This window comes from Cebus imitator, unplaced genomic scaffold (genome assembly GCF_001604975.1).
Source record: "Cebus imitator isolate Cc_AM_T3 unplaced genomic scaffold, Cebus_imitator-1.0 Scaffold200, whole genome shotgun sequence".
NCBI classification, from domain to species: Eukaryota; Metazoa; Chordata; class Mammalia; order Primates; family Cebidae; genus Cebus; species Cebus imitator.
This window is the reverse complement of record NW_016107515.1, coordinates 2,241,720-2,258,120: the sequence shown is the minus strand read 5'-3', so window position 1 is coordinate 2,258,120 and position 16,401 is coordinate 2,241,720. Positions and strand designations below refer to the sequence as shown.

Here is a 16,401-nt window from a genome sequence, read left to right as displayed (position 1 = left end):
GAACCATTGTCAAAATCAATAATAGGAGTCTGTCTAAGTTGGCAACCCAAGAGGCAGAGGTTGCAGTGAGCCAAGGTCACACAACTGTACTTTAGCCTGGGCAAGAGAGCGAGATTCTGTCACTCCATCTCAAAAACAAAACAAACAAACAAACAAACAACAAAAAAATGTGGCAATAGCAGCTACCTAGTTAAGTTCACGTTTTCTGATTGGCCTTGCCCTCTGCACATCTTCCATTAATGTTTCTTAAATAAGTACTTTTTACATGAGCATTAGGTAATCTGTTTAGATCTGCGTTTTCGTTACGCGATAGTTTTTCTCTTATTATAAAAACGAATAATGTACATTTTAGGGAATCTTGACAGTACAGAAACATTATGAAGAAGAAAAAAATTACTTGTTGATTCCACATTACCATCCACAAGATAGCAATGTTGACATTTGTTTGTATTCTGTTCCATTAATTTTTTCTACACCTTTTTTCACTGGACTCAAATTTTGCATTTTGCTTTTTGCACTTAACTTTGTAACATGGCATCTTTTTGTGATTTTACAAAACAGTCCATATGCATAAAAATTCTTTTTTAAATTTTATTGTACTGTAAATTGACAATTTATAGTTGTATATATTTATGAGATACAAAGTGTTGTTATAATTTGTGAATACAATGTGGAATAATTCAATCAAGCTAACTAACATACCCTTCACATCAAATATAAATTATTTTTTGAAATGTACAATATACTATTTTTTTATTTTTTATTTTTTATTTTGAGACGGAGTTTCGCTCTTGTTACTCAGGCTGGAGTGCAATGGCGCGATCTCGGCTCACCGCAACCTCCACCTCCTGGGTTCAGGCAATTCTCCTGCCTCAGCCTCCTGAGCAGCTGGGACTACAGGCACGCGCCACAGTGCCCAGCTAATTTTTTGTATTTTTAGTAGAGACGGGGTTTCACCATGTTGACCAGGATGGTCTTGATCTCTTGACCTCATGATCCACCTGCCTCAGCCTCCCAAAGTGCTGGGATTACAGGCTTGAGCCACCGCGCCCGGCCACAATATACTATTATTAAGTATATTCACTACACTGTTCAACCTATCCCACCTGTCTAATTGAGATTTTGTACGCTTTGACAGTCATCTCCCCATTTTCCTTATTCCCTAGACTCCGTAACCACCATTCTACTCTCTGCTTCTGTGAGTTTTTGATTCCACATGTAAGTGAGAACATGAAGCATTTGTCTTTCTGTGCCTAGCTTATTTCACTTAGCACAACATAAACATAATTCTTAGCGACTATATGAAAATTTGCCATATGCTGTACTGTCACTTAGCCTTTTCAGCTTTTATTATAAATCAGCTGTAATAAATATCTTCACATATTTTATTTTTTGTAATTTAGATTATTTCTTAGGATCATTTTCTTGAAGTTGGGTGGAGATGGTGTACTTTTTATTATTTATTATTACTATTATTTTGGACAGAGTCTCGCTCTGTTGCACAGGCTGGAGTGCAGTGGCATGATCTTGGCTCACCACAACCTCCGCCTCTCAGGTTCAAGTGATTCTCCTCAGCCTCCTGCGTAGCTGGGATTACAGGCGCCTGCCACCACACCAAGCTAATTTTTGTATTTTTAGTAGAGATGGGTTTTTACCATGTTGACCAGGCTGGTCTTGAAATGCTGACCTCAGGTGATACACCCACCTCAGCCTCCCAAAGTGTTGGGATTACAGGCGTGAGCCACCGCACCCAGCCAGGATGTACAATTTTAAGGTTTTTGACATATATTGTCAAATTGATTTTCATAAAGCTCTTACTGCTTTATTTGTCCAATTAGCATTGACAGTCAGGTGATATTTTATCATATTCTTGCTTAGCAGTAACTTTAAGGACACTTACTAACATAATATTACTCTCTTGCATACATAGTCAATTCCTTAAACTACTTATTATTATGTGGAAGCACTAATATGTAAATCTTACTTGTCAAAATACTGACATTATTATTATTTTTGAGATGGAATCTCCCATGGTTGCCTGGGCTGGAATATACTGGCGTGATCTCAGCTCACTGCAACCTCCGTCTTCCAGGTTCAAGTGATTCTCCTGCCCCAGCCTCCAGAGTAGCTGGTTTTACAGGCACTGGCTACCATACCCAGGTAATTTTTTTTTTTCAGTAGAGATGGGGTTTCACTACATTGGGCAGGCTGGTCTTGAACGCCTGACCTCGTGATCCACCCACTTTGACCTCCCAAAATGCTGGGATTATAGATGTGAGCCATGGCACCTGGCCAGTACTGGCGTTATTAATACAGAGCATTATACTTTTACTGTTGCCAGTATGTTAAAAATGTAAAACCATCTAAAGAAAAGAATGTATATTTTTTTGTATATATGTAATAATCAAGATTATGAAATAACTTGTATTCATATTAACTTCTCCATATTAGTGGAGAAAAATTTATTATTATTGTAGTCTAATTTTGCACTGGATATTTAAGTAATTATGTTTAAGGCCAAAGACTTGACAAAACAAAAATTAACCAGCATTAAAAAAAAAACACACTGGTGAATATTTTATTAATGTGTAACCGTTGTGTTTTGGGAGGGTTTGATGTAAATTTGAATTTTGGGGATACATTCCCCTTCTGTTTCTCTCGCCTACCTGCCCTCTGCTGGATTCCCACAGCTTACTGAGTTATTAAGCAATCTTGCTAAATGTACTTAATCAAATTGTAATTGTAGAATAAGCTAAGGGAATTGTACACTAAAACATTAGTGTACTTTGTTTAAAAGTGCTACTAAAGAAAATGATCATAGATTTTACTTTTTAAGTACTGATAGACGCTTTCCGTTTCAGTCTCACAATTTACGAAAATATTAACGTTAACAGCCTTTCCGTTTCATACAGAAAGGTAATGTAAATAATGTCACAACCTTTTGAAATATTTCTGGCTAGAGACGCTGGGTGAAGTGGGAGTAGGGCAATGAGGAAATATCCAGTTTGGTAAATTTACAAATTAAAAAAAAATGGAGTAACTTACTTTGTTTGATTAAAATGATAATCCCATGCTATCAAAATATAATTTTAAACATTATATTCAGAGAATAATATAAATGTACTTGATAATAATAATTCCTATTTATATAGTACTCATTATTTGCCAAGTACCTTCCAAATACTTTACATATATCAACTCATTTAATCATCACAGCAACCTATGAGATAAGTATTATTACATTTCCATTTCTCAGATGAGGAAATTAAACCATAGAGAGGTGAAGTGAGCTCAAGTTTGCCAGCTGGTAAGGGATGCAGCTGACATCCAAATCTAGACTCTGTTTTCCTAACCACTGTGCTCTCCTGCTTCATCTCATATTATTGTTCAGAAAATTATTTGAATTACGACTTACTGTCATCCTGATCTTAGAAATAACACATCAAAACTCAGAGATGTTAGATGAATTTCCTAAGGTACGAGAATTACAAATGTTAATTGAATCTCCTGAAAAGTACAAAGATCAAAGATCCATTTGTCTTTTTTAGAAGGCTAGTTTCCATAAAGGAAGATAATTTTATAATTCCTAAGGGTTCTAAATGTCCTTTCTTTAATTGAGTTTTGTGATAGAAATGAATCATTTGACGTCCTGGAGCATCTTCTCTGCTAATATTAATAGCTGTAGTGACATAATTCTATCTTAAATTTTATTAACTGACATAAAAGAGATGGAGTCGTATGCATATTTTGTTGATAGACCCTCATGGAAGAGAGTGTTAATTGAAAACAGAAATCCTAAGCAGCCACTCAAATTTAAAGGGGAAAAAATAGTTGGCTTCTTGTTTCCAAAATTGCCTGGTGAATCCACAGAGTATTTGGCAACCTCCATTGTTGTTATCACAACCTTACGTTTCTGCTGACAATATTCTGGGGTGGGAAAATAAAATTAAATGATTTAAAACTCAAATAATAGTTTCTCCCTCAAGGACCTAAAATTTGAGGTGATAAAAATGCCATTTTAAAACAATAGCTTTAAAAGGCGGTTGGGTTTTAGAAGTCAGGCAAAAGCAACAGGCAGTTAAAATAATGGAGTATTGTGCAGCAGACATCTTAGGTCAGAAATCATAATGGGTGTTTGGGATGTGGGCATCAGATATATAGGGATGTAGGAATCACAGTTGAGATTAGATAACAAAAGTCTTGAGACATGGAAATGGAAGTTATGACTATGGGAATCAGGAACTTTGGGACGCAGGGTGAAAAATGACAGGGGGATTGTGTTGACAATATTAAGATTTATAGGAGTTCAGTTGTGGAAATGCAGATTTATGGTCAGTGGATGAGCTATGAAAACCAAGGGTCAAGAATGGAAAGGCTTGAAAGAATGGAGTGTCTTATGTTGGATTAGATCTCCCACTGAAAACTATTATAAAGATAGGACACATGTGTGTATGTGTGTGTATGACAATTCTATCACATATATTAAATGTATATAAAACTATGAGTAAATATGAATTTAACAGCAACACACACACATACACACTACAGATAAATATCTTTAACAACTAAAGGCAATAGAAAAGGGAGAATTTAAGTGGCCACAAATCTTTAAAGAAGGAAAGTGCACAAGAGGTAAGATTCAAATTTACCTTAGATTCCCCATCTGCTCCTTCCTGTTGCCACCCCAGAGCACTTTCCAAGCGGTAGCAAGGAGTAGCAGCTAAATAAAAAGCAGCAGTCTCAATAGGGTAGGAGCAAAGGCTGGAGTTCGGGAACAAAAGCAACTGAGAACTGAGGGACAAAATTCTAGAAAGAAAGACACTACAGAGATATGAGCCCCCAAATTTGTGTCAGTTCCTAAGATACACATGCACATGAAGAGACTCCAAGAAATCCAGCAGAACAACAGCACCTAAAGAGCTCAACAAAGATTTCAGCAGCTAGACAGGGCTGGGGAGACAGCGACTAGAGTTCAAGCTCCACAAGGTGGAAGGATCTTGGTAAACATCCCAGGCTTTTTTTTTTTTTTTTTTTTTGACACATTCTTGCTCTGTTGCCTACCCTGGGGTACAGTGGTCAGTTGTGCAATCACGGCTCACTGCACCTTCTAACTTCTGGGCAAGTGATCTTCCCACCTCAGCCTCCGGAGTAGCTGGGACTATGGATGCATGCTACTGCACCAAGCTAATTTTTTGTATTTATTGTAGAGATGGGTTTTCACCATGTTGTCAGGCTGGTCTCAAACTCCTGAACTCAAGCAATCCACCCTCTCTGGCCTTCCAATGTGTTGAGATTACAGGCATGAGCCTCCACACCCAGCCACATACTAGGCTTTTAGTTATAAGACCTAGTAAGGATCATGGCCAAGGAGTAAGGTCAAAACTAAAGTTAACCAGAATTAAAAAGACTTGATGATCCACCAGTATTCCTATCTGACTACTACAGCAAGAAAACTTAGCCCTCTTTGGAGAAACCTGTTATCAACTAGAGCCTCTACAAATTTTCTTTTATATCATTTTAATTTAACAAGAAATCATGAGATATGCTATTAAAAAAATGGGGGGCCAAACACCAAAAACGTAGGAGGACTTGATGATTCAGATATTGAGGTTATCAGATAAATAAGGGCTTTAAATAATATAGCTAAAATGTTTAAGAAAATAAAGAATTTCATCAAAGCCTTGGAATCTATTTTTAAAATGGGAGAGGAGGAAGCATGAACATTTCAATTTTCTAAATGAAAATTCTAGAACTGAAAATATCATAACTAAAACTAAGAATTTAATAGAGGAGATGTATAGCAGCTCAGACACAGCAGAACAGAGTTTCTGTGGAATGGGCAGCAGGCAAATAGAAAAAATACAAAAGAGAAATAAGGAATATAGCAAAATGTTCTAGCATACATGTAACTGGAGTTCCAGAATGGAAAGATAGAGAAGGGGACAGATGCAATATTTAAAGAAATGCTGACCAAGAATTTTCAAAACCCAATGAAAAAGATCAGATTCACACTTAAAGAGCTTACGAATCCCAAGCAGTATAAATACAGCACACACACACATATACAAACTTTGTGACATCAAACTCAAAATGCTGACAATAAAAAAGAAAAAAAGAGAAAAATTTCAAGTAGCTGAGGATGGGAGAAGACAGGAGCAACAATCAGACTGATGGCTGATTTCTCAGCAAAAACAATGACAACCAGAAGACAATGAAAAGACATCTTTAAGATACTGAAAGATTTAAAAAAAAAAAAAATGTGAAATTTTATACCCAGCAAAACTATCCTTTAAGAAATGAAGGTGGTGAAAAAAAAAAAAAAAGAAATGAAGGTGAAATAAGATGATTTTATGTTAACAAAAGCTGAGAGACTTTGTTGTTAACAGACCTGAATATAAGAAATGCTTAAAGGAGTTTCCCCCTTAAATACTAAAGTACAGTGCTCCCAAATGGAACTGTTGAACTTGAAGAAAAAACAAACAACATCAGAAAGCAGTGACTTTGACTCACTTCTGCTCCAATAAATTCTCATTGCAATGGAATCATTTGGTGTAAAATATAAGTTCATATTAAATGGAATGCAGGCAAGGATTAAGAGGCAAAGCTTGAATTTTACAACTTAAGAGCGTGTAGACATGGTCAGTTTAATTTTAACCAAAATGAAGCTAAAAACATTGTTAAGCAGCAATGGAAGTTGAGTCCCAGGAGTCAGGGGTCAAGGGCAGCAGTTGGCATGTGGTAGTCAAAGGTTATGGCTTGTGTGGGTCCATGGTAAGTGGCTGCTAGGAGACAAAAAATCTGTGGAGATGCAGGAGTCGGGAGCCATGGGCAATAGTTGTATTTTGAGGGTCAGGAGTCAAGAGAGCCTTAGGAAGACTTATGAGTCAGGGTCCACTGCTGACCGGTGGGTCGTGGTAGTTGAGTAGAAAGGCAGAGGTTGGAGGTGATTATCCACCAACACGCAGCAGTTGAAACTTGAGTGCAAGGGGTGGTTCAGATTCCCGGAGGACACGCCCCTATCGGCCCCGCCCCGCGTGCCGCCCCCGTCGCCCCGCCCCGTCCCCCCCAGCCCCGCCCCTCCAACGCTTCCAACGCGGACTCCCAGGGCTGCTAAGGCTACGGAGAGCGAGCGAGCGAGCCGGCAAGCGGCGCAGGGACCCCGCGGGCGGCTGGGGCTTCCGCGGCGCCCGCCCCCGCTCCCTCTCCTAGGGCGCTCGGTGCAGACTGGCCGGCCGGCGCCGCCTCCCGGGAAGATGGCGCTGCACTTCCAGGTCAGTGCGCTCTGCGCCGCGGGCCCGCGCTCCGCCGCCCTGGGAACCCGGCGGGACGCGGGGGTCTGGAGACCGAGGGCCGAGGACAGCGGCGGAGGCCAAAGAGTCGCGGGCCGGTGTCCCCGGACTCCCAGCCCCTACCTCCGCCCCTAGCCGGGGACCGGGACACTGATCTGGGCTGCACACCCCAGGCTCGGGCCGGAGTGTGCAGGGGCTGCCGAGCCTGGCTTGGAGGCGGCGGGTGGAGGGGACTGGGGACAGGCCGAGGGCTCGCCACCGGGAAGGTGCGGACGCCGGCGGCAGGCGCGCGGACCGCGGCTTTAGTGGCGCCCGGGCAGGTGGGAGTCCCAGCCATGCCGGCTTTGGCGCGCCTCGCGCGGCCGCCGAGCGGAGGAGCAGCCTTCCCGCCTTCCCGCCGCGTCGCCGGCGCGGATCTGTAGTCAGCCTCCCTCCACACAGTTGAGCCCGAGCCCGATCTGGGGCTTGGGGTCCGCCGGAGAAGCGGCGACAGCAGTTGGACTTTAATTGGCCGGTGGAGACAGAGGCTGAGTCTGCGGGGAGTTGCGAAGGAGGGCTCCGCGGCCGCCTCTTTGGAGGAGGAAACCCTGGCCGGGTGCGGGCGCGAGGATCGCAGAGGCTACGAGGATGGGACGCGTGCTTGTATATCCGCGGGCTGCTCTGACATCCCCTTTCAGTTGTTCAGCGAACATTTATTGTCTCCTCACTGTGTCTCAAGCACTGTGCAAAGTTCTAGGGATAAACGATGATATCTTAATATCCTCGCCCTCATAGAGTTCACGGAAAATTACGGTACAAGTGAAAAATGTATGGTAGAAATAGTCACAGAGTATCATGGGAGCACAGAAAAGGGGGCAGCCAGCCAAGTGTGTATGTTGGGAAGGAGTGAGGTAGAGATGCTATGCTCTCAGCTAAGAGATGCTTTAAGTTTCTTTGAGCCTCCATTCTTCCATTAATTATTGAGCACTTACTAACTATGTTAGATGCTGAAGATACAACAGCTGTGAACAAAACTCTATGGTTTCTACTCTCAGGGAACTTGCAGTCTTCTGGTCCTTGAAAGAGTTGTAGGTGTTTGCCAGGTGAAGAGGAACGGAAGGGTATGGAGATAGAAGGACAGAGTGAGCCAAGGCAAATAATTATGGAAGAATATGGTGTACTGCAGAAAGTTCAGTCTGGTTGGAACAAAGGGATGGGACCAGGAGAGGGAGTAGGTGGCAGATGACCTGGGAGAGGTAAGGCAATTTCATAATATGGTGACAGTGTTTCTAAGAATCTCATTCCCCTTGTAGATTTCTTTGAACCCCCTGTGATCACACTGACTCATAACTTGCTGATTTATTGATTCTTCCAAAGGGTCTTTTTTTAAAACCAGTTACTGTCTAGTAATCGACAGTTCCAGAATGTTATGTAGTACGCCCCACACATTACCTTTTGACTTCGTGTCATTTCTGAGGGTCTTCAGGTCAAAATAATGTATTACCACTTTAGTAAATAGGCCTTGTGGGAAATTTTCACAGGAAGAATCTCACAAGGAGGATTTATGGATTGTAAATAGGTAATCAGATGTTCACAGAGCTCTTGTAAATCTTGAGAGTAAATTAAAAGGTATGGTGAAACTTTGGAATTTTTTCATACCTGGAAAGATGGTGTATAGTAAATCAAGCCCTGGAAAACTTCTTCATATTTAGGCACAGTGTTGGAAAAATTAGCTGCTGATGTCAAAACTACCCATATTGGTTTTCCAGGAATGTACTTCGTATTACATTTCTATAAACAGCTTAAAAGTGGAGTTGGACAAATAAAAGATCAGTTTTGTTGACCCCCCCCCAAAAAAAACCCCTGAAATTTCTCCATTTGAATTCTTTTTAGTGTATAGGATCATATCATTAATAAGTTAACTCAAGGAACATTTGTTAATAGTGATAACCTAGTGTTTTGAGTTTTCGTATGCTCATTGTAGAGTTGAGCCTTGCCACTAACTTTAGAAATGTGCATATATGAAGACACTGAGTCTTAAAACAGTTGTGACTTGTCCAAGGTTACAGAGTTGGAGTAGGCATAATAACTCATAAGTTCCATGTTCCCCATTACCTCTAGCTTACTGTCATCTACCCAAAGGGGCAGCTAAGGCAAAAATTATGCCATCAAGATGATGAGTAAAGAAGCATATTTGTGTAGGGTGAGGTGAGGGTACTGGTCAACATCTTTTTCACATCGTGACATACATAGAAAATGGTAATTGTGTATTTCATTAACATAAACTGCTCATTGCCAAAAGGCATCAGTGCGCACTTTCCCCAATGTCTCAAGCCCTGCCCCTGCTGCCTGGAGTGCAGAGGGATCAATATCTCAGGCATACCTGTTAACCATTCAAAGCAGTTGCATTCTGGTTAGGAAGCTGTGAATTAGGATACCCTGTCCCAAAGGAATTAATGTGTCTGGATTACCTGACAGGAGGCAATCCAGATAAGGGGGCAGAGTGAGGAGAGAGAGAGAGAACTGATAAGTAAAGTAGGCACTTTAGATAGAACAGAGGTACCTTGATGAGAATCAAGAGAATGTTAGGAAAAATTTAGGGGACTCAGTAGATCCAACTTTTCTGCCCAGGACTGTTTCAGAAGCAGGAAATACAGCCATGCTTCTTAATTCTTAGTCAAGCTACCTGATTTGATCTAGATGTGATTGAGAACTATTGTTTTTAAATGCAATGATAGCATGAAAAAATGTATATGGGAATGACCAGTCTGGCAGCGTAGACTTGAATGGGAGAAACTATAGAAGATCAGTATGGTCTTTTACATTCATCAGTAACTGGAGAGATTATTTATAAGTTACTGTGGATCGTCTGTATGGCAGGGACTGGATTAGACTTTCCCTAACTTTTATATCTTAATTCCCATGATTATTTTGGAAGGTAGATAATGCTGTTTGCAGTTTTAACAGCAAGGCTTAGAAAGATTAAATTATTTGCCTGAGGTCACTCAGTCAGTGAGTGGCAGATTCCAAAGCTTGTGTCCACTTCATTGGACCAGTGGTTCTCAAATCGAACCATGACATTTCTAAGGCCCCACTACCCTGCACTCTCATTCCCAGAGCCGCCTCTTGAGAAATCCCTGGCCCTGGCAGCCACAGTTAGAAAATATTGCTTGATTGTTCTACTGTCTGTGAATATCAGGTGGAGGTGTTAAGTTGAATCTTTATGGGAGAATAATTGGTAAGACTTTATGACAAATTAGATATGTTCCTGGAGTTAGCCAGACCGAGGTTTGAAGGCAGAGTCCACAAGACTGCCCTTACTTCTCACCCCAACTGCAAGTTGGGGGTTTCCCAAAACCACCCTCAGGTTTAGGAGTTTTTTGGAAGGACTCACAGAATTCACTGAAAGTTGTCATACTCAGTTGCAGTTTGTTACAGGGACAGAATACAGATTAAAATTGGTCAGAGGAAGCTGACACAGGGCAAAATCTGTGCGGGTTTCAAAAATAAGCTTCTATTGGCCTCAGGACATGTGCTCCCTGCAACAACGTATGACAATATGCACTAATTATTGCAAACTGGAGAAGCTAATCCAGAAAAGGGTTTTTACTGGGGCTTCAGTTCTTGGGCATGATTGATTGATTGCCCACATGTTTGACATCAGTCCTAGCTTGACTATTAGTTTGTGACCCAAAGTCCCCACCCTAAAACACATAGTTGGTGTTTCTGATGTGGCCAGCCCCCAACCTGCCACTACTGGGTATGTGCAGCCACTCCCCTAAATAAAAACATCCTGTCAGGTATGATAATACATTACCTCCCAGAAGCAAAGGCCAAATGTCTCTTATGGCAAATCAGTTACTATACAGGAGGTACAAAGGAGACTAAGGAGAGGGGAAGCAAAAGATAACATTGAGCATGTAACGCTACACTCCTGTCTAGAACTCTGAAACTACTGAAAAGAAGAGACGCTTAAAGTGGAAACCATGTTCAGTTCTGTTTGTGACATTTTTGGGTTATTTTTTACATCTTTCTAGATTTCCAAGAAATTTATACACATATAAAAAGATGGTGAACAGAGAGGGCTAAAAGCGTGGACTGCTAGGTGTGGTGGTGTGTGCCTATAGTCCCGGCTACTTGGGATGCTGAGGTGGGGGGATCACTTGAGCTTGGGGGTTCTGGGCTGTATTGCAGTGTGCTCACCTGATTAAGTGTCTCCGCTAAGTCCAACATCAGCAATATTGACATCCATCAGTATGGGAATGGGGGACCACCAGGTTGCCTAAGGAACAATGGATTGTCCCAGGTCAGAGACAGAACTCATCAAAACTCTAGGGCTGATCTGTAGTGGGACCGTGCCTGTGCAGAGCTACTGCTCTCCATCCTGAGCAACTTAACAAGACCCTGTCTCTTGAAGTATGGACTAGGACATCATCTCCAGGTAGAGGAGGATGAAAATAAAGAGCGGCAAGTCGGGCAGGTTGGGAGGAGACAACATGTATTTGGAGTCTGTAGACTTGTATTTGACTCAGAATTTGATCATTTATTTGTAATCTTGAGCAACTTATATATATTTGATCTCAGCCTTAGCTTTTTAAATCTGTAGAATATATAAGCTGAAAATATGTACTCCACAAGAGCCTATTTTTCAGGATTGGTTTGAAAAAAGGATGGAAATACTTTTGTAAACTATAAAGCACTATGACAAGTATTATCTCTTTCATTGTAAGAAGGAACAATTCCAAGAGATCCAGATAAAAGCCTTCGGGGATACTCGGGAAAAGGTCGTAAGAGGAAGAAAAAAAGAGTTTGTGAGAAATGAGTAACTTCAAAATGAAGGCAGATTCTGTTTGTTGTAATCAAGAAGCTTGATTTCAGAAGGCAGCAAAGACGCTGGAAAGTAATTGAAAAGATCTTTAAATTCAATTAAAGTGGATTTTTGTGGCTTACCCGTATATGTTATACTATTAGGGAACATTTATTTCCTGAAACAAAAGCGTTTATTCTCTTTTTTTCAGCTTTACTGAAGTTCAATTGATAATAAAATGTGTATATTTAAACTGTGCAATTGGATGGGTTTTGACATATGTATACATCTGTGAAATTGTCACCAAAATCAAGAAAAACATATCCATCCGCCCAGAAGTTTCTTTGTGCTCTCGTGCCCCTTTGTAATCTGTCTTTGCTGTCCCTGTTTCCCCCACTCTGCTGTCTTCCTCCCAGCCAGGAAACCACTGATCTGTTTTGTTTCTTAAGAACCATATAATATATACTCTGTCTGGCTGCTTTTACTCAGCATTCACCTGTTGATAGTTACATATGTGACTTTTTACTTGCTATATAAAAAGAAGTCATCATTTAGGGGCCAATTCTGTGTCAGTTGCAAAGGCCAGAAATAAGTCCAGAATAATTTGGAAGATCCTTATTTAGACTATAGTCAGGATTGCATCATTGTTTCCTAGGACATGTAAATTGGGTACTGTCCGTTTTTGTGTGTGTGTGTGTTTTTTAGACAGGGTCTTACTCTGTCACCCAGGCTGGAGTGCGGTCGTGGGATCTCAGCTTGCTACAACCTCTGCCTCCTGGGTTCAAGAAATCCTCCCACCTCAGCCTCTCAAGTAGCTGAGACTTGTCAGGCATGTGCCACCACACCTGGCTAATTTTTTATTATTTTTTATCTTTTGAAGAGATGGGATTTCACCATGTTGGCCAGGCTTGTCTTGAACTCCTGAGCTCAAGCAAGTCACCCACCTTGGTCTCCCAAAGTGCTGGGATTATAGGTGTGAGTCACCATGTCTGGCCTGTCTGTTTATATTTAATAGTTACTCTGTGGGAGGTGAATGATGTCCAGTTCTCTTTATTTTACCTCTTAATTATTTATATGGATTGCTAATGTTGTCATTAAGACTAGTAAAAGCTTTAATAATTCAAATCTGATTTGTCAACAAATTGAGAAGGGATTCATTTTTCTGAGATCATTCTCATATTAGTAATATTCTCAGATATCAATGTATAAAACTAAGATGAAAATTTATTAGTTTACTATGAAAAATAAAGTTTCCTTAAAAAATCAAGTGCTAAACAGAAGACTGCTTGATTGGTTACTAACCACCATATTGTGGGTTTAATTGCTTTATATGTCTAGATAATACCTTTCCACCAGGGTAAGGGTCTTTGTGTATCCCTTTCTCTAAAAAGGTTTCTGATATACCAGGTATGGTATGTGTTTGTTACCATTACAGTGAAAGAATAACTTGATTTTCCCTTTGAATTTTTTGCAAAAAAGTCAAAGCTTTCCCCTTTTATCTTGTATGGCCTTTCATTTATTAATAATTTGAAATATCTTTGGGAAAAACGAGTGACTGGTAACATTGTTGATTTAAATACACCCCAAGTCTGTTCTGTCTTGAGGTTCTTTATATCAGTATAGCAAAAAAGACAAATAATTTCCAGACTTTTCTGTACTCTTTCCAAATAGGTTTACTTAGGTATCATTGAATTGATTACTATTAATATTAGTATTCTAGGGCTTACAACACTTTTTTTTTGAATTAAGAGTCTTGTTATGTTTCCCAGGCTGGCCTGGAACTGTATCAGTATAGCAAAAGAGACAAATAGTTTCCAGACTTTTCCGTACTTTTTCCAAATAGGTTTACTTAGGTATCATTGAATTGATTACTATTAATATTAGTTTTCTAGGGCTTACAACACTTTTTTTGAATTAAGAGCCTCGTTATGTTTCCCAGGCTGGCCTGGAACTCCTGGGCTCAAGTGATTCTCCTGCCTCAGCCTACTGAGTAGCTGGGATTACAGGCATGTGCCACCATGCCTTAACACAAATGTATTCTTATAGATCTGGAGGCCAGATGTCTGAAACATATACAGATTTGGTTCCTTTTGGAGGTCCTGAAGGAGAAACCATTTCATACATTTCTCCAAGCTGCTTCTGATGGTTGCTGGCAATCCTCAGTGTTCTTTGGCTTGCAGAAACATCACTCTGGTCTCTGCCTACATCTTCATATGGTCTTCTTTGCTGTGTCTCTGCTTCCCAAACTTCCTCCTTTCTCTTATAAGAATACCAGTCAGTGGATTTAGGACCCACTCTAAATCCAGCATGGTCTCATATCAAGATTTATATTTGAATATTCAACACTAATTTGAATATTCAAATGTAATATAATTTGAATATTTCAAATTATTAACAAATGAAATCCAATCTTGGTCTCATACCAAGATTCTTAATTAAGGATTTGTGAAGACTCTATTTCCAAATAAGATCATTTATAGGTACTGGGATTGGAACTTGGACATATATTTTAAAAGGATATAATGAAAACCAGCAATGTTAAAAACAACTGTGTGCCAGAAGTTACATGGCACTAACTCTTAATCCTCCAAACCTGTGAGATAGGCACTGTTATTAGTTTCATTTTTGCTGCCTTTTGTTAAAGAGATCTTTTACTATATCTTGGCCTAATTCTTTTTGTTGTCAAAGTCTACTTCAAAGAATCTTAGGCCTAGATGAATGCATGCCATCAGGATCAACTTATTAATTATACTGAGTATTATCAGTTCTAAAATTCAGTCCTCCAGATTTACTAGATGAAGGAAAAGACTTGGGGTTGATCATGAGAGGAAAAAAGGGACCCTTTTAAATTTTTGTACATATATGTATGTTTTTTTCTTGTAAATATTTTTCTTTTATATATTTTTAATTTAAGTTCTGAGATACATATGCAGAACATGCAGGTTTGTTACATATGTATACATGTGCCATGGTGGTTTGCTGTACCCGTCAACCCATCACCTAGGTATTAAGCTCCGCATGCCTTAGCTATTTGTCCTGATGCTCTCCCTCCCCTCGCCCCTGCAAGAGGCCCCGCTGTGTGTGTTGTTCTCCTCCCTGTGTCCACATGTCTTCATTGTTCAGCTTCTGCTTATGAGTGAGAACATGTGGTGTTTGGTTTTCTGTTCCTGCATTAGTTTACTGAGGATAATGGCTTCCAGCTCATCCATGTCCCTGCAAAGGACATAATCTCATTTCTTTTTATGTCTGCATAGTATTCCATGGTATATATGTACCACATTTTCTTATCCAGTCTATTATCAATGGGCATTTGGGTTGGTTTCATGTCTTTGCTATTGTGAATAGTGCTGCAGTAAACATACATGTACATGTATGTATCTTTATAATATAGTGATTTATATTCCTTTGAGTATATACCCAGTAATGGGATTGCTGGGTCAAATGATATTTCTGGTTCTAGGTCCTTGAGGAATCACCACACTGTCATCCACAATGGTTCAACTAATTTACATTCCCACCAACATTGTAAAAGTGTTTCTACTTCTCCACAGCCTCGTCATCATATGTTGTTTCTTGACTTTTTAATAATCATCACTCTGACTGGAGTGAGATGGTATCTCATTGTGGTTTTGATTTGCATTTCTCTAATGATCAGTGATGTTGAACTTTTTTCATGTGTTAGTCTCATAAATGTCTTCTTTTGAGAAGTGTCTGTTCATGTCCTTTGCCCACTTTTTGATGTTTTTTTTTTTTTTCTTGTAAATTTGTTTAAGGCTCCATGTAAATTCTGGATAGTAGACCTTTGTTAGATGGGTAGATTGCAAAAATTTTCTCCTGTTCTGTAGATTGCCTGTTCACTCTCATGATAGTTTATTTTGCTGTTTAGAAGCTCTTTAGTTTAACTAGATCCCTTTTGTCAATTTTGGCTTTTGTTGTAATGGCTTTTGGCAATTTCATCATAAAATCTTTGCCCATGCCTATGTCCTGAATGGTATTGTCTAGATTTTCTTCTAAGGCTTTTATGGTTTTGAGTTTTACATATAAGTCTTTAATCCATCTTGAGTTAATTTTTGTATAAGGTATAAGAAAGGGGTCCAGTTTCAGTTTTCTGCATATGGCTAGCCAGTTTTCCCAGCATCATTTGTTAAATAGGGAATTCTTTCCCCATTGCTTGTTTTTGCCAGCTTTGTCAAAGATCAGATGGTTGTAGATGTGTGGTCTTATTTCTGAGGTCTCTATTCTGTTCCATTGGTCTGTGTGTCTGTTTTGGTACCAGTACCATGCTGTTTTAGTTACTGTAGACTTGCAGTATAGTTTGATGTCAGG

The 16,401-nt window shown here is 39.9% G+C and overlaps 1 protein-coding gene across 3 annotated transcripts in view; it reads left to right on the top strand.

The window, feature by feature from the left end:
* Positions 1–7,083: 7,083 nt before the first annotated feature.
* Positions 7,084–16,401, top strand: part of RANBP17 (RAN binding protein 17) — a 392,711-nt gene continuing 383,393 nt past the window's right edge. For all 3 annotated transcript variants that reach the window (XR_001830698.2, XM_017547691.2, XM_017547690.2), the window contains exon 1: positions 7,084–7,271. Coding sequence is in view for 2 of the 3 variants with exons in the window: in XM_017547691.2 (XP_017403180.1) it covers positions 7,254–7,271 (18 nt within the window). In the remaining variant the exon portion in view is untranslated. The remainder of the gene's footprint in view (positions 7,272–16,401) is intronic.